General features: G+C 42.6%; 1 protein-coding gene across 14 annotated transcripts in view; it reads left to right on the top strand.

Annotated features, from left to right (window-relative positions):
* Positions 1 to 27,139, top strand: part of PIK3C2G (phosphatidylinositol-4-phosphate 3-kinase catalytic subunit type 2 gamma) — a 370,973-nt gene that overhangs the window by 261,662 nt on the left and 82,172 nt on the right. For all 14 annotated transcript variants that reach the window (XM_039544583.1, XM_039544571.1, XM_039544579.1 and 11 more), the window contains 2 exons: positions 15,315 to 15,471; positions 25,342 to 25,451. In XM_039544583.1, coding sequence (XP_039400517.1) covers positions 15,315 to 15,471; positions 25,342 to 25,451 — 267 coding nt within the window. The remainder of the gene's footprint in view (positions 1 to 15,314; positions 15,472 to 25,341; positions 25,452 to 27,139) is intronic.

Here is a 27,139-nt window from a genome sequence, read left to right as displayed (position 1 = left end):
CATTCATTGAACTTGGTGGTCAGTGATGCAGCATCAGCTTCTAGTGAGGCTGCTGAATTTTTTAATGTAATTCAAAGTATCTATGTATTTTTCTCTGCATCAACTCATTAATGGCAAATTTTGAAGCAACACCTGGGAACATCCTCTCTGACACTGAAACCACTGAGTGCCACATGATGGGAAAGTCAAGTGGAGGCGATAAAGCCTATCAACACCAAATGGGAAGATAGATGATGCCATAGTTGCCATTATGGAGGATAATGCTATGACAGGAACTGTTTGTGGGAGAACAGTGGCAGAGGGAAATTAAATCACCAGAAACATACATAACTTCAAATTTCAGTGGGCTTAGTGTTGTGGCATGACATACTGTTTGAAATAAATGTTGTAAGCAAGAAACTCCAAGATGTTGACCTTGATATATCTGGAGCAATGGAACAATTGGACAAAACAAAGTCATACCTACAGTCTTACTGGTCAGATGAGGGATTTCAAAACATTCTGAAGAGTGCACAGAAGTTGGCAGAGGAACTTCACACTGAAGCTATTTTCCCACCCATTCAAGAGTACAAGAATCACCGAAGAAGACGACATTTTGATTACAAGGCACAGGATAATCCCATAAGAGACCCCAAACAACAATTCAAAGTTGAATTCTTTAACCAGGTGCTAGACTCTGCAATACAGGCAGTTGAAGAACATTTCATGCAGCTCAAGGAACACAGCAGTATATTTGGGCTGCGTGTGATATTCCAAAATTCCTCACTATATCTGAAGAAGATCTACACCAGCAATGCAGGGCACTAGAGACAGTGTTGACACATGATGACATGCACAATATTGATGCAAGTGATTTAGGTGATGAACTGAAAGCCCTTTCAAAATACATTTCAGCAAGATAAACTCCAAAGGCTGTTCTGGAATATATGTGCACAAATAAGATGACCACCCTCTTTCCAAATGCTTTTGTTGCTCTGCGCATACTTCTAACGCTTCCTGTAACAGTTGCCAGTGGAGAACACAGCTTCTCCAAGGTGAAGTTAATAAAAACACATCTACACTCCACAGTGACACAGGAGAGGCTGGTTGGCCTTGCATCTCAATAGAGCATGAGCTGGCCCAGACTGTGGACCTTCAGGAAGCAGTTCAGATCTTTGCAACCAAGAAGGTAGGGAAAGCACCACTTTGATTATTCAAACAGATAAAAATGCCAATGTTTACTATGCAAACACGAAAAGTTATATTTGCTGTTCAGGCATTTGAAAGTTAAGTGTTACTTAAAATTTTTGAACAAGGCATTTTAAGTTGTTTGTTCTCCTGTATTGGGGTAGGTAGCAGAGCAGTACCATGAGAGGAGTAGAACAGGAAGAAGGCAGAATTGAGACCTTTCAAAGTTTTGGCCCAAGTGAGAGGGCCTGGGGGCGTCACTTGAGCTCCCCGCCTCAGGTGCCAAAATGTGTGGGCTGGTCCTGCTCTCAGCACACCCACTATCCAAATTGTTCCAGCACCCCTATTGAATTGGACTTTATTTTAACGAATAGAACTGAAGTAATGGCCCTGTATTGGTAAGCAAGTAAGTAATGCCTTATATGCGATAGTACAAAAAAGAAATGCCTGGCAAGAAAAAAACAGCAAGAAATACCAGTGAAGCATTGTTCAGTTTTTTAATTTCAAGCAGTCCATGACAGTTCAGTAAGATGGCAAACCTTGGTCCCTGATGTCAAAATGGTTGAGAAACACTGGTCTAGTGCATTTAAAGAATTTTGTTTTGCTTGATCTCAATAATGTTGTTTCCTCTTCATTCTGACTCTTTGCCCATTATCCTTATCAGGAAAATGTGCTCCAGTCCATTATAGATAGATAGATTAGATATGTCATTTGTGAAGAATTTCCATCTATGCCCTAAGGAATTCCTGTACATTGCTGTTTAATCATCATGGGTTTAGTCTCATCCTTTTTTTGCTTAATGATAAACAGATATCCTGTACGTCTGATATTGTGTTTTTGAGCAGCCTTCTGTCATTGAATAATCCATTGGCTGAAACTCTAGTGTTTTGTTTGTTCATTTTTTCCCTACCATTCAGTTTATTTTAAACCATTTTCCTAATAGTTTTAAAGTTTGCCTTTTGAAAGTTCATCAGTGCTATTATCCATGGGGAATTCACTCTTACAGAATATCTAAACCATTTGTATAGTGATCACTGTTAGCCAGCTGAACTTTCTCACTCACCTCTACATGTTGCATCAGACACAGCTGGTAATAAACTCCTTGCCACCTGCAAAATGAGATGCTTTTAGAATTATTAAAAATTATTTATGGTGTCAAGAAAACTGTGGCCAACGTTTTAAAACATGGGCGTCCAAAAGTTACGTATTTTAAAACTGTATTAAAGCACCCAAATAAATGGTCTGATAGCTGGTTGCCAGCACCTCAGAAATTCAGACCACTTAGTCAGGTGCCTAAATATGGAGTTATGGTCCTAGCTTTAGGCACCTGAGCTTGTCTAAATCAGACTCTGATGGTGCCATTTGACCAGTCTATATAAGAGACGGGTCTGTGCCACAAAGTAGTAAAAGAGACAATGATTGAAAAACATTCTAGATTTCTTAATCTTTAGATCATAGTGCATGTTTTATGAGGTGTGGTCCTTTTTTTAAGGCTTGGTCCCTATCTGATGTACAAGTGGATGAACTCCTCTGAGAGAAGTGAATTTCTTGTTCAAACTTTGTGGTCAGATAACAGCATAGAGGGGTGATTGTGGCTGGCAAAATGCTGATACATCCAACTGAAAAACCATTCACAGATCTCTCAGACAATATCTGCTTGCGACGGCATGTCCATTGCCAACTTCCTTACTAGGAAAGACCAACCCAGATGAGTCCCTAAAGAGAAAGATACCACAATGGCTTGGTTTATGCTGTGAAACGTACCACGTATAAACAATTGTCAGCAATTGTGTTATCTGTACTGGGTCTTAGCACGGTTAAACCAAGTGTATACAAGGATTTATAACATGCTCTGCATCATGTCAGCTAACCATAATTAAATCCTGATTCAACTAGCATGATTGTTGACCACCAGGTTCAGACATGGTTACATCTTGTAGCATAGGCCAGTCCAGTGAGATAAATGCTTCCTTGAATATTGGCCAGGACAGGGAGTATATACAATGTGGTGATCACACAGGGAAATTTAAGTTAAGGACATGTCTACCATATGTGTGTATATATGTTGTGGCAAAGTTCCTCCTCTCCTTTAGTAGGTCCTGCGCTTATTGGCGGATTTCTTCCCCTCAGTGGTTTTCCCCTTGGATGAAACCCATAGTCTGGATCAACTACTCCTAAGTCTGATTAGGAGGAGCGGGGCTAGGGGGGAACCCGGGCCCGCCCTCTACTCCGGGTTCCAGCCCAGGGCCCTGTGAATTGCAGCAGTTTCTATAGTGCTACGTGTAACCACTGCTTGACCGCTACAGCTCCCTGGGCTACTTCCCCATAGCCTCCTTCAAACACCTTCTTTATCCTCACCACAGGATCCTCCTGGTGTCTGATGCTGCTTGATTGTATGGTGTTTTCCTCAATCCTCCAGTAGTACACCCTCTCAGTTCTTAGTTCCTTGTGTCTCTTGCTCCCAGCTCCTCATGCACACTTCTTTCCTCTGGCTCCTCCTCCCTAGACTGGAGTGAGCTCCACTTTTTATACCAGGTGCCTTGATTAGCCTGTCCTGATTGGCTGCAGGTGCTCCAATCAATGTAGCTCTCTCCGGTGCCTTCTAGAAAGTTCTTAATTGGCCCCAGGTGCCTTGATTAGCCTGGAGCAACTGCCATTTTGGTTCCCATGGTACTAGGGATTTGCTTAGCCTGGAGCTAACATACCTGCTCCTCAGTACTTTCCTGCAGCCATCCGGCCTTGCTCCATCATATATATATATATATATATATGCTTGGAAATACTAGATTTTTATTGGTAAATGGTTGGTTTCACTGTACACATACAAACTGATGAAAAAATATTTCCATCTATAATAATCGAAATTGACAGATGAGTAAAGTAGGAAAAATGCAGCTTGAGAACTTATTACAGTTTGATATAAGGCTATTTACTTGGTTTATTTTTACATGTGATGTTGACAGTTTGTGTTTTAGTTGTTAGAAATCTTTAACTTTTCAAATCTTAACATCGACTGCCATTAAATAATTATTGTCTGACCCCACCTAATTTCCCTCAGTGTGAAAATTTAAATGGATAAAAAATATGCTTAAAAATAAACATTTATGAAAAGTAAATATCAAATTCTGCCAAGCCTAGGTATACATGTCAACTATTTTTTAAAAAAGGAAGAAAATATCTTGAATAACTTGAAGAACTTGTGCAATAATTACAGAAGAAAATGAGAAACTACTGTTCCTAATCAAGAGCAATTTGCCTCTTGAATAAGGTGTATCATGCTGGCTGGAAATCAGATCCAGTCTGGAACATATATTGTGAGTACTTCCAAGTTCAATGGAAGAGTTGCCATAGCCTTCAATAGAAGTAAATGGGGCTCCATATCTATAAATCAATCAGGGTGGGATTTTCCAAAGCACTGGTGTGACTTAGGAGCACAATTCCCATAAAAGTCAATGATACCTTTGAAAATCTTGTGCTCGGAAAACTACTGTCATAGATGCTAATATAATAACTTATATGAGTGAAACTAGTATCAAAGAGAGATTTCAGCGTAAAGCGCAACTTTTTTCCCCCTCCGCTGTCTGCATCTCCAGAAGCAAGAGAAACGGTAGGAAATGGCCAGTGTTAAAACCAGGTTTTCTGGCAGACTGGTACAAGCTTGATTGATGGCCCCTGCTCAGTTAAGGAATGTGCATCAAAACATAACACTCCTATTCTGAAGGGCCATTTCTGCAATTCCTCCAGGCTCAGAACTTTCAGCCCCATTCCACAAAAGTACTTAGGCGCCTAACCCCAGATTTAGGTGCCTAAGTTCCACTTTTAGGCACCACTACGATCCACAAAAACCTCACTTGGCTGCCGCCTAACCCTGTAGGCACCAAAACTCTTTCAGCGCCTAAGTTTTCGCAGTGAAGATTTCCCTAGGTACCTATGTTTCTGGCTCTTGCTATGCACTCTGCTGCCTGCCTCTAGGCACCTGGGTGTCTTTCCCTCATCTAAGCCCCAGAGCGATTCATGAACCGGAGGAAGATAGGGTGTCCTCCACCTCAGTTGTGTGTGGTGCCTGATCTGGTAGACATGCTCACTGGTGGCCCAACTCCACACAAAACAGTGTGGGGAAAGAAGCTCTCTTTAGCCAACTGCTTAGGATACGCACCTGGGATGTGGGAGAGCCCTGCTTTCAGTCCCCACCTCAACTTGATAAGAAGAAATTTGAACAGGGATCTGCCACCTCTCAAATTAGTGCTTTAACTAGGCTATGGGATATTCTCATAGGAGAGATTGAGGGAGACCCCTATTCACATTGTTCCACTGTTAAATAAATTATTAAACAATTAACTATTTATTGGGCCAGAAAAAGAGGGAAAATCATTCCATGGCCCAGTGGCTAAGGCACCTCCTTAAGAGATGGCACATCTCTGTTCAGCTCCCCCCTTCTCATCAGGCTGAGCGGGGACTTGAACCAGGGGTCTCACACATCCCAATGAGCACCTTAACCACTGGGCTAAAGATGATAATGGAGTGTCGCCTCCTTCGCCTTGCTGTTCTGTGTGGCGTTTGGTGGCCTCTGAGCAAGCCTACTAGATCTTGCCCTGCATGTGAATTAGGTGGAGGAACACCTATCTTTCCCTGGTTTGCATGGCATTAATGGGGATAGGTGCCTCTATGCAGCCTGGACTTAGGTACCTATCAATCTGAGAGGGATAGGGGTTAGGACTCATCAGCATCTCCCATTGGCTAGCTTAGGGGGAGAGCACCCTACCTTGCTGACTTTTGTAGATCCCATTCTGAGGGGATCCTATCTCTCCCCATTCATTGTATTCAGAGCCTAGGTGCCTCACTCAGGCTTTGTAGATCCCATTATTGTCCCGGTGATTTTGTAGGCACCTAAAAGTTAGCTGTTGTGACAATAGGTGTCACAATGCTTATGTCCCTTTGTGGATCCCCAGGCCTCACTGACCTCAAAAGCACTTCACCATGAGTTCTGTGTATAGAAGCCTCCCAAATGTCTGTTGCAATAAATAAAGGTTTAAAAGAAGAAAACAAAAGCTGGGAGAAATCCCTCTGGAGAAATAAATTCTGGTTAACTTTAGGTGGCAGGCTGTTCAAAACTCGCTCAATCATTTGTCTCTTCTAATGGGTTTTAATGTGCAATTGTTGTTTGGGATAGACTGTTCTCTTTAGACATACAGGGATATGTATATAAACCCTGGATAGTTGGAAGAATAGAAGTCTCAACAAGGTATGGGCCTGCTTTTTATTTCACAAGAGTTTGCAAATAAATAAATTAATTAAAAATGTGGAGGTGTCTGGAAGTTCTACACTTCTGTATTGTCTGCTTTAGTAAAAATAAGACTCAATTGAATATAGATTTACAATGAGCCAGAGGCAATGTAACTGGCAGCTTTGGGGCTGATCCTGCTCCCACTGAAGTCAACGGCAAAAATGCTGTTCATTTTGGTGGGAGCAGGAGTAGCTTTTGGCTAATCTACTAGCAAAATACAGAATGGAATGTTCAATCGTTTTGAAGGTTTACACAGAGTTTGGGGGGAAATGTGCATTTTATTGAACTGTGTTGCTCAGATCTTAGTTATTGTATCATAGATTTTAAGTATAGATTTTAAAGCTGTAAGAGGTCAAATGCATTAAATTAATATAAAGGATCTGACCATGACTTTGTCTGTGACACACACATTCACTGAGCTCACTGTATACCCAGGCATCAGCCCAAGTATACAGTGCATAGTTCTGAGGTGCCTTGCACTCAAACCTGCATAGTATATAGAGTTCCCAAAGAAACGTCACTTTACACTACTCTAGTGCTGTGTGGGGTTCGACAGTGGTTGGGATAGTGTACAGTGCTGCAAATTTCCCTCTGGCCTTAAGTTTTCACTGACCACGCCTACTTTTTCACCGATCCACATGAGGCGTGCACTAGTGATAGGGTGACCAGACAGCAAGTGTGAAAAATCGGGACGGGGGTAATAGGAGCCTATATAAGAGAGAACCCCAAATATCAGCACTGTCCCTATAAAATCGGGACATCTGGTCACCCTAACTAGTGATGCTCACATGTGGTCATAACTTCAGTGAACCAGGGGACAGCATACCAGTGGCTTTGTGTAACTTCCTCTTTATTTATTTTTTCCTAAGTACATGGGGCAACCCACTTTTTATTCTTGCTTGGTGACTCCTTACTAAGAACTTGATAAGGCCTAAAGTAGTCAGTGGGAGTCTCTCTATTGAATTCAGTAGACTTTGGATCAGACCCTAAATCTTCTTTGCTTCTGAACACATCCTGTAAACATCTTTGTATTTGATTGTTACTTTATAGGCTCCAACAGCCTGGATTGTATGTAAACTGATGTAGACTTAAGAATATAAACCATAATACTGAATATTTTGATTATAAAAACGTGTTTTCATTTTAACTTTTGATCAGTGGGTGATCTGGTTCATTAATTCTATACCTACTTAAGGAGTTATGGAGTATTTGGATACTTCTTTGTATTTTACACATGGCTCAGAATTGCTGTTCACCCATGAGATCACTCAAAAATAGTTTTATGCCATCCATTAAATAAATACCCTTGTATAACAGATTACTGTTCTTAGTCTTTCGCCAGTCTTATTCCCCCAAATTAACCTCAAACTTACTAAATACTGTATAGCTCTCCTAAAATAGGAGATCACCTCTGTTACAGAGTGGATTTTGAGTGGTTGCTTAAGGCAGATTTTACTGTATAGTAGTTCACAGCCTCTTTCTATAGTGTATGCAAAGTTTGTCCTTCCATGCCAAACCTACAGAAATAAGCACCTGAATTAAAAAACCTACAGAAATAAGCACTCAAATTAAAAAATAATGCTGTGCATTATTTAAAGAAGCTTTTGGTTTTGCAGAAGAATAAATGATATCCACATTCAAACACTAACTGAAACCTTTACTTTTCTACTGATTGCATCTGAGTTCCAGTCGCTCCTGCTGAGTGCTACTACTTATTCATGACAGCCTAGATGATTTTAGAAAACCCAGTGTGTATATGTGGGTGGCTGGGTGAATGGATGGAGCAACTGATTTTAAACTAGTCAAAGTTCTGTGTGGTTTCTCACGCTCTCTCTCTCTTCTTTGTTCATATGAGCAATTGAACTGTATCTAAAGTTAAACTAATCTTTGACATGCTTCTCATTACATCTCTTGTGGTGTGACTAGAACAAACTTTCCCCTAACAGCACAATGGGAAGTTTAGATTGAACTAGGGAAAAGGTCACTTGCAGTTTGGCTCATGTGCTCCAGTTACGAAATAAAGGAGGAAGTTGAGACATCTTTCTCACTGGAAACAACATGTTCCATACCGTGGGATTCAGAATAGGGAAAGCTGGAATCTTTGCTGACCTCATAAACTTCATTATCAGCTTATTTCAAATGTTTCAACCTAGTGGTCAGTAAACCCTAGGGATCTTACTGTTCTGCAAGTCTAGGGATGTAGCAATGGTAAGGTCTTGGTAAATATTCTCCTTATCCCTAATTTATTTGTTTGTTATGCCTGCTGAGCTATCCAGTAGCTTGAGGCTTGCTTCCTTCCCTGCCTCCCATGTCATATCATCCAAACATTCTTAGCCTCCAGAGGGACACTAAAAAGCATTCCCATGAACATTTGGAAGATCAGCAATACACAGTGACGTTCATCACTGGGCTTGCTTTTCTTTGGATTAATTTAATAAACCTTAGGTCACAGCTATAGCAAAATATACCCCCTGAAATCCCAGTACTATACAAAAGCCTGTTTGCCCTTGTGTGCATTGTTGAAATACTTCCACTGTAAAAAACTAGAGGATCCATTCATCCCATCTGAGGAGGGTGACCAGACGTCTTGTTTTTAAAGGGACAGTCCTGTTTTTTGGGACTTTTTCTTATATAGGCGCCTATTACACCCCACCCCCCCACCCCCTGCCCTGTTTTTTCACAGTTGCTATCTGGTCACCCTACATCTGAGGCACAGCTTGCAGTGAAGAAAGGAGGCCTGATAATGCATGATTTTGCTGATATGCTGCAGGTACATGGTCAAGGCCAAGTTACACCAGCTCTTCGCAAAAAGACTTTTACACTAAAGAAGATGCTCCCCCTGTGCTCCCCTTGTAAGATAGAGGGCATAATATAGTGAAAAAAAGCTTGTGTGGCCTTCCAAAATGGAGACATAGTCAAGGCCAAATCTCCTACTTATCATGTTGCCCCATAAATGCAGCACAGAAACAGAAAATAAGAAGTGAGCGCTCCGCATGTTGGGGGCTGCAGATCTTCTCTGTTAGGTACATGCAACCCCACTGATTTAATTGAAGATGCACAGGTTTAATGGAGATCTGCATTTTGGCCCATGCGGCCTCATTCGTGCACATGTTGGTGATGATATGGAGTACTTGCTCTTTCGGCCCCCTCTAGTGGTGATATACTATATAAATTATTTATGATCTGTGTGACAAATATTGAAACCACATGAAATACCTTTGGAGGGACATATTGTTATTAAGGTTATGAATGGTTTATGTATCACTGTGGGCCAGGGATTGTATGCAGCTGGGGTGGGGGGTTGCTTTTAGTTCCTCCAGGAGCTAAAAATAGTGGATGATTTAAGGTGAATCACTCAAGTTGTAAACACCTCTGGAGAGGTACCACCCCCTGCGGTGGCTTGCATGTGCATGTTCAAACTGGGTTTTCCAGAGACCTACAGACAAAGAAAGGGCTTCTGTCATAAAAAGGTTGCAGTTAAACTGACTTGGGATCTTCTTTCTGATCCAGCAATGATTGGACCTTCTGTCCAAGGGGGACTCCAACTCTTGTAGAAGGTTTGGAAAGACTCTGGCCTACTACGGTCCCATGGGGGCTAATGACTAACTCATGATATTTTAGTGTGTGTTTTAAATATTTCTATTGTTTTCTCTGTAATGCTTTTACCTTAAGAATAAAGGTGCTTCCTTAGAAAGAGCAATGAAGTAACTTGTTACTGCTGGCAATACACTGTTCATAGCCCTTGGAGAGAAAGCAACACATTGAGGCTGGCCGTTAGACAAACTGGCTTGCTGTGGATATCACAGTGTAAGGCAGGGAACTGTGCCACCTTAAAGCCCCTATCCGGCAGGAGAGAGATGTGGGTCTCATCCAAGAGACATGACATCTGGGAGCCAGAAACCTTAAATGGGGGACCACAGAGGGTAAAAACAGATGCAATTACCCTGAAACTGTGACAATCTGGATGTCATACTAACAGTAGCATGTGTTAGGACCTGAATGAATTGGAAAATGTGCCATTTCATGTTCAGGTCTGTGTAGTTGACTGCATAGAAACACCGTCCCTAGCAGATTTATATCCAAATCAGCCACATATCTGTTATAGATATTATTCCTGTGCCTTCTAATAAGCTGCTGATTTTTTGATTGAATGTCACTATGTACTGAATTTCTGGCAGTGCACATCAAGGAAGAAAGAGCTGCCAGGCAAACAAACATATGCTCATGTGCAGTAGCATTAGACAGTGTATGCACACAGATAAGCCTCTGCTCATGCCTCCTCTGTTTCATTTGCTGCTATGTGTTTATATATGTATGGATAGAGAGGGTGATTTTTCAGCTCTGGAACAGACATTACCTTTTCCTTATATAGACTGAAACAGCAGTCACCATTTGTTGCTGATGATGTAAACTTGAACATGTATGATGGGCTGACAAAGTAAAGTTTACACTTTGCAGTTCAGGAGTCATTTATGGGGCATCTTTTCCCCCTCTATGCTTTTTATATTTCAAACAGGGCATCTGAAAAGCAGCAGGCAGAAAGGGACATATGCAGAAATTCACCCTTGTAGATGTATTTTACACAGCCTTTAAAAGCCTTGTATCATTGAAAATTAGTTTTTAAAGATATCTCAATTAAGATGTCCTCTGTTTCCCATATTGATGATTCTTGTTTCCTCTCCTATGTTATACTTTTTCATGTTGCTATTTTTTTTAATTGGGAGGTGCTCCCTTTGTGAGCTTTTAGCTGGATTAAATACTTGCAGCCCTGGAGTTTCAATATCTGGTTACCATGGAAGAGAGAGACTGTGATGTCAGAAGAGCTTGAGCAAAACCAGGCTTAAATGTTCCAAAGGAAATCAATTTTCTACATCATATTTTTCAGATAAATATAAGAGGAAAGGTCCAGCACCTTAGAAGGGAGACTTGAAGGAAATTGAGAAATTTAAGAACCTTGTAAACTGTTTCAAAACTTCTTGCAACATAGATAATGCTGCAAATCATATAAGAGCTGTCAAATACCAGTTACATGCTCAATAAAGCCTACAAAAATTGCTTAATGCTAGCAGCCACTGTGCCATATGAAAGTCATGCTGTACCCCAAACTGCGTCTTCCACTAAAAAAACTGTTACTCGCAGTTTCTGATTTCAGCTCAAATAACCATGATGCTGATTTAACATGAGAGATTTGACCTTGCTTTAGAATAATTGTGCTTTCACAGAATATCTTATTTCTTGGTGTAGATGGATGCAAACCTCAGAATTCAGATATGGATTTTAAACCTCACAGAGCACAGGGGTGCTTTATATCTGGAGATATGACTAGGCTTCTTATAAAGAGAAGACCCTGCAGCAAATCTGAGATTGAGGTTTGGTTTTCAAACACCACCAAAGACAGAGGAGCGTTGAAATTCAGGTTTTGAGGTTGGACCCTACTCTAATCTTAGGTGAAAATGATCAGTTTTGCAGGCTTGGCTCTGTGATTGTCTCCCCGGGCTGACTTCAGTGAGGGTATGGCTACACTTACAAATCTGCAGCGCTGGTAGTTGCAGCGCTGGTCATCCAGCTGTGCAGGGCCAGCAGGTGTGTGTGTGGCCACTCACAGCAGCTACTGCAGTGTGTGTGGCCACATTTGTAGCATTTGCAGCTGTTGGGAGAATGATGGGCAGCTATCCCAGCCCAGCAGTCAAAAGGCAGCAACGTGCTTTTCAAGTGGGGGGGGGGGGCAGTGTGACAGGGAGAGGGGAGAGAGAGAGAGTGGATTTGAACCGACACTGCAAAAATCAGAAAAATTTTCCCCACCCTTACTGTGCACTGCAAAAACAGCCTGCATCCCCTCTCTCCCCTCCCCCCCCCCCCTTCTCTCCTCAGCAAACACTCAACTCCTGCAGGGGGTTATCTCATTTTTCATGAGACAGTGTACAGACAGATTAATGACAGCAAGCAGAGCTATAAGCCAGCTTGCGCTGTAGGAGAGCGACAAGCGGCTCTCACAAAACAAACAAAAAAGAAGAGCTGCAAAAACAAAAAATAGGAATAATTTTAGTTAAATGGGATACTACTATACCCTACCTGAGGCCCATAACAGCGCCAGTGAGTGTTGACCACACACGCTGCAGAACCAGCCACTGCAACCAGCGCTGCCCCCAGCGCCAAGACCTGCCTGTGCAGCGCTGCAGCCAGCTGCAGCAGGCGCTGCCCTGCTGGTGCAGGTGTGGACAGGGTGTAATTGCAGGCGCCTGAGTGTCCTCGGTTCAAATCTCGTTCAGTAATGACATAGGACTATTTAGAAGTTAATGTCAAAGAGAAATAGTTGTGTTAACTAGGCGACGGAAATAACTTCTGTCTCTAAGAAAAGCTGAATGATGGATTAAAGACTGATCTGGAAAAAAATTGCTTATTGAGATCAGTAATAGACGTGGTTTTATAATGTGTAATTGAAACACACAATCTCCAGAAAGAGAGCTCACAAAGCCAAAAGGCAGCAGTGATGTTCTGAAACAGCTTCTTACACAATACAGAAAAGATTGGAAAGAAGAGAGAATATTATGGGCTCAATTTCACCCCTGGTGTAACACAATTAAAATCCATGAAGTTATGCAAAAAATGTATTTAGCCTTTTGACTTAAACCTTGGCAAACTGGGTTTTTTCCGGGTGTACTTCACCTATATGTAGAGCCCTACCAAATTCACGGCCATGAAAAACATGTCACAGACCATGAAATCTGGTCTAAATCAGGGGTTCTCAGACGTCATTGCACTGCAACCCCCTTCTGACAACAAAAATTACTACAGGATCCCAGAAGGGGGGACCAAAGCCTGAAGCTGGGTGGTGGGGAAGAGGCAAAGCCAAAGCTCCACCTCCCCAGGCCTGGGGGTCGAAGTCCAAGGGCTTCAGCCCCAGGCAGGGGGCCCATAATCTGACCTCTGCTGCCCAGGGCTGAAGCCCTCGAGATTGGGTTTTGGCCCCAGGCCCCAACAAGTCTAAGCCAGCCCTGGCAACCCATTAAAATGGGATCATGACTCACTTTGGGATTCCCCCTCCCCCCCGCCCAGGTTTGAGAACTGCTGCCCTAAAGCTATACAGATTTCATGGGGGAGACCAGTGTTTCGCAAACTGGCGCTTCTAACCCCAAAAGAGGAGGTGGAGGAGTTGCAAGGTTATTGTAAGGGGGAGGATCACAGTATTGCCACCCTTACTTCTTTACTGCCTTCAGAGGTGGGTGGCCAGAGAGCAGCAGCTACTGCCATGCAGAAGTGGGGATGGCATGGTACAATGTTGCCACCCTTACTTTTGCGCTGCTGCCTTCAGAGCTGGGCACCCAGCCAGCAGCCACCGCTCTCCGGCAGCCCAGCTCTGAAGACAGCGCTGCCATCAGCAGCAGCGCAGAAGAAAGAGTGGGAATACTGCAACCCTCCTACAATAACATTGCAACTCCCCCACAGTCCTCTTCCGGGTCAGGACCCTACAATGACAACACCGTGAAATTTCAGATTTAAATAGCTAAAGTCATGAAACTTACGATTTTTAAAATCCTATGACCATGAAATTGACCAAAATGGACCTTGAATTTGGTAGGGCCCTACATATATGTGGACAGTTTTTAAAGGCAGAGAGAGGGTTTGTGGGAGGCTTTAATCCAGAAACTGTGGGAAAGGGGGGGGTATTCAGAGCAGTAGGAATGCAAAGCAAGCTTCCAGTCTTGTCTGGGGTTATCACCCAACATGAGCATCCAATGCAACTCAATTTCATCACTGCAGCCATACAAAAAGCATGTGTCTGCAGAAGATTAAGGAGACTGGTAATGGGCTGGGCAATACTGAGTTGGGAATTGTTTGTAGGGAAGATGTTCAGGTTTCTTGTGGAGAAGAATCAGCAACTAGAATGGGGTCGGGCCCCTCATGAGTGAATTTTTAACTAGAGACGGCCCCAAACTGTGTAAAGTGTATCTGGAGTTCAAATCTCCCAAAGATTTGGGAATATTTAGATTCTGGAGGTTGGCTCAGGCTCACCTCTAGCTCAGGGTTAAATCTAATTCACTGTGTATATTACCTGGGTTATAGCTCTCTGATCTGTTTACATATATCTGTAAACACAGTTATGAGGAATAAAACCCTGCAGTAGATCTCTCTGTGCTGGAATAAAACAGTATATCAGGCTATATTGAAGCTGAGGCTGTCAAAAGGGAGAATTTTTAGCAAAAGCCTGGTTAATTCATTCTTTTTGCAATACCATAGCATAGCTACAAAATCCACAAGCTATTAAAAAAGCAAGTCATGGGCCCAGATTCTGCTGGCAATTTACATCCGTCTAAATCCAGAGTAGCTGGATAAAAGACAGTGTTTATCTGGATTTATTCTGGTGCAGCTGAGATAAGAACCAACCCTTGACAGTTGTGTACTCAAATGCAGTAAAGCACACTAGGTTTGGGGGGGATTTTGTTTATTTTAAATACACAGGTAGAGAGTTATATTTATATCCCACTGTGTTCAAGTACAGCTTTTAAATATTTCAGTACCAGGAGAGAATATGCGTCAAGATCAAGACCATTATTCTGAGGCACACAGTCGGGAAACTGAAGGAGTGAGAGTTAAAAATAAATTTTTAAAAATTGTGTTCAGTTGTTGGCTTCCCCAAATTGCTGCACAACCATGTGCATGAAGAAGATCTCACCTAGAGACCTGTGTCTGCCACAATTAGTCAGCATCACTGAGTGTTCTGGCATGGAGTTATCCACCCTGAAGGAAGGGAGGAAAGAAATAATGAGAAGGGAAAGATTGGGAAAACAAATATTAACGGAGTTAAAAAGCTCAACCCTCTGATAGGATTTGCCATCTTTCATTGTATCTTTTTTTTTTCAAGGGACCGAGCACCTTTTATCTTCACTTCAGAGATGGAGTATTTCATCACAGAAGGTGGAAAAAACCCACAGCGTTTCCAAGAGTTTGTAGAACTTTGCTGTCGAGCTTATAATATAGTCAGGAAACACAGCCAATTGCTATTGAACCTGCTGGAGATGGTAAGAAAGTCAGGGATGTAACCAAAAAAAACCCTCAATCCCTCTTGTTTTCTTTTTCCCCTGTAGCGAGGCTTAGAGGGATTAGATATTTTTTGGTAAATATCAATCTCATTGTACACTCACGAACCAATGAAAGTTGTATATTTTTACCACTAATAATCTAAATTTACAATAAGGCAAAGTAAGAAAAATGCTGCTTCAGAAGTTACTAGCATTTGACTTAAGAGTCTTTACTTTGTATATTTTGACATGTGATGTGTACAATTTGTTAACAGTTCTAAAGGTTTAACTTTGATTCTCAATGTCTACAGTCATTAAATAATTTCATGCAATTGTGAAAATGTAAATCGATAAAACTTGAAAAAATCCTTAAAATTAGGCATCGATATTATCACTCAAAATTGTAAAATAATCAAATTCTGCCAAGTCTCTATTACTGTGATTTAGAGCGTTGTCAAATTTCCAGGATTTTTTTTTCCCAGCAAATGTTAGCAACTTTATTTAGAGTGTCACCTTTGTGCTCGCAAAACATCATTCTGCCCTCTCTTTTGTGTGAAAGCTAATTATGTTTTTGCTCAGATTAAAGTTTCACCCTATTTTTTTTTTAAATTGGAACATTTTTGTAAAATTTTAACCAATTGCAGAGCAACTCAAATTAAAAGGTTTTCTTTTGTGAATGTTTCACCCGGTCCCAATTCCAGGTTTTCAAATTGCAACTCTATTCGGAATTAAAGAAGTGAACTAATTAAACTAAACTCACAGACTGCATTATGTTACAATACCCTATGGTGATTGATCTAGGGCACTGCAGCCATTGTGGAGTTTCGGGAGCCATTATTGTAGAATGCTATCATGCTTTGTTACTGAGATAAATACAGTAAAGAAAAAAGGCTACATGAGGACTTCATAGAAGAACCGGTTGTAGAGGACAGCCTTGGTTCGAGTGATAATGAGCTAATTCAGTTTAAACTAAATGAAAGGATAAACAAAAAATAGATCTGCAACTAGGGTCCTTGATTACAAAAGAACCAATTTAAAAAAATTAAGGGAATTAGTTAGGGAAGTGGACTGGCCTGAAGAATTCAAGGATCTAAATGTGGAGGAGGCTTGGAATTAGTTTCTGCAACTTTGACTTAAAGTACCTGAAGCCTCTATCCCAACCAAGGAGAGAAAATGCATAGGGAAGGGTTGCAGACCAAACTGGATGAGCAAGCATCTCAAATAGGTGATTAAGAGAAAGCAGAAAGCCTACAAGGAGTGGAAGATGGGGTGGATCAGCAAGGAAAGCTACCTCTTGGAGGGCAGAAAGTGTAGGGATAAAGTGAGAACTGCCAAAAGCCAAGCAGAGTTGGACCTTGCACAGGGAATTAAAACCAATAGTAAAAGGTTCTATAGCCATATAAATAAGAAGAAAACAAGGAAAGAAGAAGTGGGACTGCTAAACACTGAGGATGGGGTGGAGATTAAAGATTATCTAGGCATGGCCCAAAACCTAAACAAATATTTTGCCTCAGTCTTTAATTAGGCTAATGAAGAGCTTAGGGGTAGTGGCAGGGTGACTAATGGGAATGAGGATATGGAGGTAGATATTACTACATCCAAGGTGGAAGTCAAACTGAAACAGCTTAATGGGACTAAATTGAGGAGGCGGGGCAGATAATCTCCATCCAAGAATATTAAAGAAACTGTCCCGTGAAATTTCAAGGGCAATAGCAAGGGTTTTTAATGAATCTGTAAACTAGGGGGTTGTACCTTGTGACTAGAGAATTGCTAATATAGTTCCTGTTTTTAAGAAAGGGGGGAAAAATTGATCTGGGCAACTACAGGCCTGCTAGTTTGACCTCAGTGATATGCAAGGTCTTGGAACAAATTTTGAAAGAGAAAGTAGTTAGGACATAGAGGTGAATGGGAATTCAGATAAAATACAGCATGATTTTACAAAAGGTAGATCGTGCCAAACCAATCTGATCTCCTTTTTTGAGAAGAATACTTATTTTTTAGACAAAGGAAATGCAGTAGATCTAATCTACCTGGATTTCAATAAGGCATCTGATAAATTATTAGTTACATTGGAGAAGATGGGGATTAACATGAGAGTTAAAAGATGGATAAGGAACTGGTTAAAGTGGAGACTAAGACAAGTTATGCTGAAAGGTGAGCTGTCAGGCTGGAAGGAGGTTACTAGTAGAGTTCCTCAGGGACTGGTCTTGGGACCAGTCTTATTTGACATTTTAATTAATGACCTTGGCACAAAAGGTGGGAGTGTGGTAATAAAATTGTAGATGACACAAAGTTGGGAGGTATTTCCAATACGGAGGAGGACCAGAATATCATACAAGAATGATCTTGTAAACTGAAGTAATAGAAATGGGGTGAAATTTAATAGTGCAAAGTGCAAGGTCATGCTTTTAGGGACTAACAACAAGAATTTTTGCTATAAGCTGGGGAAGTATCAGTAGGAAGTGACAAAGGAGTTGAAAGACCTGGGTGTATTGGTTGATTGCAGGATGACTATGAGCCGCCAGTGTGATGCAGCTGTGAAAAAGGCTCATGCATCAGGTGAGGTATTTTCAGTAGAGACAGGGATATTTTATCAGTGCCTTGTATAATGGAACTGAGGCTGAGAGGGGTAATGTGAGACTTTTATTGATTAATGTTTGTAAAGCGCTTTCAGCTCTGCAGATGAGAGATTACTCAGTAAAGCCCAAATCAAAGGCCCAGTGCAAAGAGCAAGCAGCTGGGCTGTGCATTGCAGGGTTCCTTCAGAGAAGGAGCAATGGAATCCCCGACCAAGCCTGTGGAATGGTCATAGATCGGCTATACAACTACTAAAGCCCTAGGGCTCCGCACCACCTGTACCCCTCATACGCAGGAGAGGAGAAATGATAGGTATGGCAGTGAGTGGATCTGCTGTCTTCTCCGCATATTGTTGTGTGGTGGCATGCCAGGAGACTCCACAATGCTGCACTGCAAGGCACTAAGGATTGTTTGTGCCCAGCACAAGACCCCCAAATCTTACCTCTCTGAGCACCAAAACTGCACTGCTATGGCCAAAATGAAAATTATACATTGCAAAAGATGCCATGTGTTTCCCATCTTAAAGCAATTTTTAAGCTAGAACTGGTGCGTGAAATGGGATGCCCTATAAAAGGAGTACATAGATCATAGACAATCATAGAATCATAGGACTGGAATGGATCTCAAGAGGTCATCTAGTCCAGTCCCCTGTACTGATGGCAGAACTAAGTATTAGCTAGACCATCCCTGACAGGTGTTTGTCTAACCCACTCTTAAAAATCTCCAGTGACAGAGATTCCACAACCTCTTTGGGCAATTTATTCCAGTGCTTAACCATCCTGACAGTTAGGAAGTTTTTGCTAATGTCCAACCTAAACCGCCCTTGCAGCAATTTAAGCCCATTGCTTCTTGTTCTACCCTCCTCCTTGTAAAAACCTTTTACGGACTTGAAAACTGTTATCATGACCCCTCTCGGTCTTCTCTTCTCCAGATTAAATAAACCCAGTTTTTTCAATCGTTCCTCATACATCATGTTTTCTAGACCTTTAATCATTTCTGTTTCCTTGGACTTTCTCCAATTTGTCCACATCTTTCCCAAAATGTGGCTCCCAGAACTGGACACAATACTCCAGTAGAGGCCTAATCAGTGTGGAGTAGAGCGGAAGAATTACTTCTAGTGTCTTGCTTACAACGCTCCTGCTAATACATCTCAGAATGATGTTTGCTTTTTTTGTAACAGTGTTACCCTGTTGACTCATATTTAGCTTGTGATCCACTATGACCCCCAGATCTCTTTCCGCAGTACTCCTTCCTGGGCAGTCATTTCCCATTTTGTATGTGTGCAACTGATTGTTCCTTCCTAAGTGAAGTACTTTGCATTTGTCCTTATTGAATTTCTTCCTATTTTCTTCAGACCACTTCTCCAGTTTGTCCAGATCATTTAGAATTTTAATCCTATCCTCCAAAGCACTTGTAACCCCTCCCAGTGTGGTTTCATCCGCAAACTTTATAAGTGCGTTCTCTATTCCATTATTTAAACCATTGATGAAGATATTGAACACAACTGGACCCAGAAATGATCCCTGCATGACCCCATTTGATCGCTTGTCCATGAACATGGACATCTGTGCACAGGGATCCATGCTGATTACCTCAGAGCTTCTGGATAGATTTTTAAAGTTTTGGTTTTAACCCATAAAGCCCTAACTTGCCTGGTACCAGGTCCCCCTGTGAGACCACCTCTTTCCCTTTAATATAGTGCGATGGTTGCAGTCAGTAGAGGTGTTGATGCTAGAGCCCCTTTCATATAACAGAGAGGGGGATGCTGGGAGAGTGTTCTGCACAAGAGCCACAGAGCTCTGGAATGGCCTCTGGCCCCAGGTCTCTCATTGTTTGGATCCGTTGGCATTCAGGGCACATTGCAGGTTCCATTTGTTTCACATGGCCTTTGAAGAGCAGTATGGGTGTTGAGCTACAGGCCAACATACAGTGATGTGTTAGCACTTGATTATAAGATGCAGCTTGGTGGATGAGCTTGCTGGTATTGCATTCTGGGTTTGGTAATTGTAAATAACTGACAGGGAACTCAGAGCCTGTGGATGGGTGCTCTTATTTCTTCTAAAGAAAAAGGAAATAAAACAAACATAGGAGATATGAGTGTGATGGGATGTACCAGGCCCTTCGAGGCCTCCTGCTGGAGGCCCCGCGATCCTACCCTCCACACACACACCCATCCTGGGAAAGAGCAGTGAAGGTGAGTCTAGGGTGACCAGATGCCCTGATATTATCAGGACCATCCCAATATTAGGGACTTTTTCTTATATAGGCAACTAATTCCCATCCCGTCCTGATTTTTCACACTGGCTATCTGGTCACCCTAGGCCTGGAGTGGCCTTATGGGAACAGCCAATCAGAGCCCAGCAGGCTCCAATAAAAAGAACTGCCAGGCCTAAGCAGGTCAGTCCCTGGCTAGGACCAGAAGGCTGAGGATGGGTGCTCCGCTCTGACCAGAGGAGCTCAGTGGGCTGATCTACTGGCTCTGGGAATGAGAAGACCTGACAGTTGTTGTAAGGAGGTAGGGGAGGAGGAAAGAAAAAAGGGGCATGGAAAATGCAGAAGTAGCAGCGCAGCACAGGAAGCTGATGCAGTGATACATGTTTATAGGGTCCCTGGGCTGGGACCCAGCATAGTGAGTGGTCTCCCCACTGGCTTACTTGCAAAGTGGCCAAAGCCCTGAAGGGAAAAGAAAGGGGGAAGCTGGAAGGAAGAGAGTGGACTGGGGGGCAGGGGGGCAGGGGACACCACACCACTCCTTTCTGTCTTTTTGTCAGGGGGTGCCACAGGTTGATCTCATTAACCATAGCAGCAGCAGGATAGATCTGCACTCACTGCTGCACTCAGGACACAGTTCCAACAGCAGCAAAGCTTCCTTCCTTCAGGAGACATGTCTTTCCTGCATCTGTAAATAGTCTCTGCTTCTGGAATTCTTTTTGGTTCCTTCTCTGGGTTACTCCTTTCAGACCTTCTTTAATCAGGAGTCTCCTTTGCAAATGGGCTGCATTAGTTAGTCCCTGACTGTTCTCCTTAATCAGGAGTCCCCCCAGCTCTCCTCCCTGGAGCTGAGTTCTCTTAATCACTTTCTCAAGTCCTTCTGAAGTAAGAGCTGTCCTCTCCCAAGCTGCGTTATGCGTTAGGCCTTTGCCAGCTTCTCCCTAAGGGCAAGCCCTTAGTCTTTAAGCTTCAGACTGCTCAGCAAGCTAATTAGTATTCCTGGTGCCTGCCCTGCTAGGAGAGAGGAGGCAGCCTTTATGCTGGTCCCCTTCTCCCAGCTCATTCCCAATTGGCTGGGGAGAAGGAGGAGGGAGGGGACCCTTGCCTTCCCCTCTCTGCAAGACTCCTGGCCCTTAAAGAAACAGTAACAGTATTTCCTCCAGAATACTTCTTATTCCTGGGACTGCTTCCTTTCTCCTAATATCTCCCAGGTCTTTGTATATATAATTGGGCCTTTCAAACTCTTAAAGTGCCATGCCACATGGGCTGACCATTAGGCCCTACTACTCTTAAGGGCAGACTGCTCCATCACATATAGTAAAAAGGGTAATTTATAGAAAATTATGGGGAAGAGCTACTTTGGGCTCACTTCAGTGCAAAATACCAGATGACAGCAGGAAGGGAAAGATAAACTAACCATCTCATATTTATTTTATTCAGAAAAAGCAGTCTCAAGTTTCCACAATGGAAAGTTCTGTGCATATCTGAAAATCTGCATCGTCTCCATCTCACTATCTGAGTTCTGCTTTCTGAGATGTCTATATATGTTTTTTTCTTCTTGTTGTTTTTTAAGTCAAATCTGAAGTTATATAAGGCCACTTTCAAAATGTGCAGTGCTTGATTGGGGTTGTAAACTCTATCTGCTTTGAATGGTCAGTAACTGCTAGTGGCTTCCAGCATACTGTGATTATAAACCACAAGATTTTTTGTCCCAGTGTGGAGTTAATGCTTTATTCTCTTGGTGGTGAGCAGCATGTTTCCAGATATCAGCAGTACCAGTATATGCTCCTGGGAGCGAGAGAAGAAATAAGCCATGAAGTTCCCATCACTCTGAAAAGCAGAAACATCTGCGGGAGGCCCAAGAGCCTTGCTGGCAGAGTTCAGCTACAAAGACTGTAGTTTATCAGTTTTTCTCTCATTAAAGAATCAATATGAACTAGAACTGAGGGTTTCTGGAGGCCATGAGCAGCATTCAACTAGTTAAAAAATCATGTAAAATCCAGGATTTTCCAGATAGAAATTTCTATCACAGGTCTATATAGCTGGTTCTACAAGGAAGCCTAACAAATCAGCTCTCTGCTAAAATGTGAGTAAGAAATAGAGTCATTACTGAGAGACAGGAGATATAGATCCACTGCCACTGACTCACTCTGTGTCCTTGAACAAATCACTCCACCTTGCCATGCCTCAGAAATACCTTTTGTAAAATAGGGATAATGAAACTTGCCCAACTTCGTGAAGGGATTTGAGATGCATGTGAAAAGTGCTGTATCAGTACTAGTATAATTAATTCTTTCATGTAGAGATGGGCCAACCCCACAACCCTGGATCTGAATGCCCACAGCCTTGGAGGTGTTTGCCATCCAAACCTGAGTCCACCCTAGGGTGACCAGACAGCAAGTGTGAAAAATTGGGATCGGGGTGGGGGGTAATAGGAGCCCATATAAGAAAAAGACCCAAAAATCGGGACTGCCCCTATAAAATTGGGACATTTGGTCACCATAGTCCACCCTTACTGCTGGCCCTTCACTTCCTTTTCACTATGAGCAGATCCAAACATTACCATACTTTGGGGGATTAGAAATCCAGATCCAAATGTTTGTGGCTCAGGCTTATCTCTAGTTATATCAGATAACTAAAATACCTGTGATGATCAAGTACTGTAGCCCAAGCCATCTGGGTGCCCAAACATATGTGTACTTGGGACAACCAGTTGGAAAATACCCAAAGTCTTGTCTGATCAATCTCCAGCATCACTATGTTGGGAACCCTCCTTGTCCCCTCTGATACAAGAGGAAAGAAACTACACAAGGCAGGGATGATGGAGTGGCTGGATGATCCTCAAGGAACCATGCTGCAAGGGGGAACAGTAGCCGACAGAGCAATGCAGAGAAGCTTGTCCTATCCACACAACCTTCTGCTTCCCCGGCACTTGGGCTCTTCTTTCCCATATCCCCAGGGTAGGGAGTCCACGGCATGCCACCTGCATCCGGTGTAAGATAGGGCACCAAACTGGAAACTAGAAGAGAGCAGGATTCTTTACCCACCTCGACGCATAGTACTGTATGACAATGGGCAACACACTTAATCTCTCAGCACCATAGTTCTCCCAGCTGTAAAATGTGGATATTTTTACCTACAGTCCTTTGTAAACTGCTTGAAGATATATAGATAAATAATATTATGTGTTTGTAAGTGCAAAATATTATTATTGTGCCTTGCCCAGTCTCAAGAAAGATGAACTCTAACTGGAACAGGTGCAGAGAAGGGATCCTAGGATGATCAGGGGAATGGAGGGGCCTACCTTATAACTGGAAAAGCTTGGCTTGTTTAACCCAGCAAAACAAAGACTGCAAGGGGACATGATTGCTCTCTAGAAATACATCAGGGGGTAAACACCGAAAAGGAAGAAGAGCTATTTAAGCTAAAGGACAATGTTTGCATAAGAACAAATGGACATAAATTGGCCAGGAATAAATTTAGGCTAGAAGTTAGAAGAAGGTCTTATAACCATCAGAGGAGTGAGGTTCTGGAACAGCATCCCAATAGGAGTAGAAGAGGCAAACTAGTTTTAAAATGGATCTTGATAAATTATTACCAGGATTATTTGATAGGGTTGCCTGTGATAGCAAGGGACAGAACTCGATGACCCAGAAGATCCCTTCCAGTTCTGTGCTCCTGTGCCCTCTTTGTATTTGCCAAACCCCTCCCAACTTAGGGGAAGATTGTCTTGGAAACTAAACAGTTTGAATTCACCTCAGTGATTTTTCAGTCTCCTCTGCGTAACCAGTGTTCAAGCTGTCACAGTTCCAGCAGCAGTCCAGACAGAGCCTGAGACATTAGGCAACATCTCAGCCATGGTGCTGAGGAGAAATTGGACCCAAAAGACAAACACATTGATTTAAAAATATAGAAAAGATTAAAAGAAATAAGGAAAACAAATCTCTCTTCTCTCCCCCTTTCACTTTACAACAAAAGCTATGTTTCCCTTTTATTTGGTTTAATCTTCTGAGATCAGTGGGCACTTCTTTCTGCACTGGAAATATATTTCATTGTGGAATGTACACGCTCAAGCAGCAATGGTAAAGTTATATTTGTATTCTTTCTGAGCAATAGGTGGGAAAGATTTTCTCTCTATTACACACAGTCCATCATCTCAACTCGGTGTGGGGAATGTGCAAAGTCAGTGGCTTTTAAACCTTTATTAGAAACTTTTCTCTTCTTTTTTTTAACACTTTAAAGTGCCTAGGGACAGGTGTGCTGGACACATTGAACATGTCTAGTTGTCCACTTCTCATTGCACTACACTGACAATGTTGTTAATTCAAGCGTCTTTCATCCAATAATACTTAGGACATATTCAATCATTTTACAACATATTCAATCCTACTAATACTGCTGTAGAGGCAAGCAACTACTATTGTACCCTTCTTCTGGACTGGGAAACTGAGGCATAGAGAGGCTAATGGTATCTGGCATGTTACAAATAAAACTGGGTACATTAACAAAAACTGTTTCTTACAGGTAGGTGTATGTAACTAATTGCATGGATCTGAAATAGTGTGACATTGGGATGTAATGTTTTTATAGGTATACCTTTAGGTATAAGGAGTTCATAGAGTAAGGGGAGGCATCCATTCTGGTTTAGTGTTGAGTTTGGTTGGTGGAGAGGAGGTTATCACAGCTGAAGGTGGTATCTGCAGCCTGCCCTGGAGATCTGTAGGTGGGTGCCCTTTGCTGCCTTACGAAGGCTGAGAGGGGAAAATAATGTTTCTGTGTATACTGAGGTGGTGGACTCCTAACAGAGAGATCAGTTGCAAGGAATTTAATTCATGAGGTCCTGAATCTATTTGAATACACGCTCTTCTGGTGTATCAATGTGAAGAGGTTAAGAGTGCATTTCATTCGCCTAATCCATGCTCTGTGTGTTATACCCAGAGTCACACATTGCTCAAATTAGGAGAGGTTTGTAATTTAAAAATGGGGAGAGTTCTTTCCCTGTAACTCCACTTTTTTCTAGTTGCCCTGTTTCATTTAAATTATGTTCAGTGCATTTATTGGATCAATCCTATTTATTCAAAGATGCTGCATGCAGGATTGCCTGAGCTGAACAGCGTCCAGGATTTGAAGTATGTGTATGATAACCTTCGTCCACAGGACTCAGACCTCCAAGCCACAAGCCACTTTACCAGGTAAAAAACAGAAAAGAATTCAGAAAGTATGCCCTCTTTTAGGCTTAAAGAGACACTGCCAAATTACAAATCGTAGGCTCTGTTGATCTATGGAGTGAGTCAATTGAAATCAATAAATTACACAAAGGATTGTCTCTAAACACAAACATGAAAACAAACCCTCTCTTTATGCACATCACTAATAAGAACATAAGAACATAAGAAAGGCCGTACCGGGTCAGACCAAAGGTCCATCTAGCCCAGTATCTGTCTACCGACAGTGGCCAATGCCAGGTGCCCCTGAGGGAGTGAACCTAACAGGCAATGATCAAATGATCTCTCTCCTGCCATCCATCTCCATCCTCTGACGAACAGAGGCTAGGGACACCATTCTTACCCATCCTGGCTAATAGCCATTTATGGACTTAGCCACCATGAATTTATCCAGTCCCCTTTGAATAATTCCTTAGATTATGAAAGGAGTTGTTCATACCTAACTTATTTTCCGTTACTGAAGTTGCTTACATTTGTTGCTCAGCTTGCATATTGTAACTACCCTAGTATATTTCTTGTTGGCTTCACTCTAATGCACTGTGACAATGCTGCAGGGTTTGGACTGCAAGCACTTCCAGTGACTGTTTGAATCTCCTCATTCAAAGAGCTTCTTCTTTGAGTTCCGTGAAGAATGTGTTTTTTGTGTTGGTTTCTGTAAAATGTTTTCAAAAAACTGTGAGAAGCAATGTGGCCTTGCTGCTAGAACATGGGCTGAGACTCAGGGGATCTTGGTTCTGTTCTTGGCTCTGGGGTGCCAAGGTAACCTTAGGTGACCTTAGGTAACTCACTTCACCTCTCCATGCCTTGGTTTCTCCATCTGTAAAATGGGGTTAATTATATTTTCTTCTTCTTAAGCACTTTGAAATCTACAGATGAAAAGCACTGTATAAGAGCTAGGTATTATTAATAATCACTTTGCAGCTTGATTGGTATTCGCGTAATATGAAACTTTTCACTTCTAGCTTGTTGTTCGGATTCAGCTAGGATTGGTAGGGACTGAAGGTTAATGGCAGTTTAGCAGTCTGTACGAAACAAGTTTGATGTCAGTTCTGTCTTTTGTAGACAAGTGTCCACCACCAGGGCCAGATTAACTCTCCTGTGGGCCTGGGGCTATTAGATTTTGTGGGCCCCTGTATACAAGTCTTTTTCCTAGGAGGGAGTTTAGTGCAGGAGGGGGCTGGGCCGGAGATTGGGGGCAGGAGGGAGTTTGGGTGCAGGAGGGGATTCTGATTTGGGATAGGGTGTTGGGTGCAGGATGGGGTGCGAGGCACAGGCTCCAGCCGGGAGGTGCTTACCACAGGTGTCTCCCGGCTGGTGTTGCAGCTGGGCTCAGGCTGCCTGCCTGCATGCCGTGGCCCCACGCCGCTCCCGGAAGTGGCTGGCTGCTAGCATGTCTCTGCAGCCCCTGGGGGCAGGAAGACAGCGTGTCTCCATACGCTGCCCATGCCCACAAGCGCTGCCTCTGTAGCTCCCATTGGCCAGTTCCCGGCCAATGGGAGCTGCGGGGATGGTGCTGGGGGTGGGAGCAGCACATGGAGCCACCCCCCCACACACACCAGGGGCCATAGGGATGTGCCAGCAGCCAGCCACTTCCAGGAGCGTTGTGGGGCCACGGCATGCAGACAGCCTGCCTGAGCGCCCCTTTTAGTGGCCTG

The sequence above is a fragment of the Mauremys reevesii genome, linkage group 1, assembly GCF_016161935.1.
Source record: "Mauremys reevesii isolate NIE-2019 linkage group 1, ASM1616193v1, whole genome shotgun sequence".
Taxonomy (NCBI): Eukaryota; Metazoa; Chordata; order Testudines; family Geoemydidae; genus Mauremys; species Mauremys reevesii.
The sequence above is the reverse complement of the archived record's forward strand: the minus strand, read 5'-3'. Positions and strand labels throughout refer to the sequence as shown.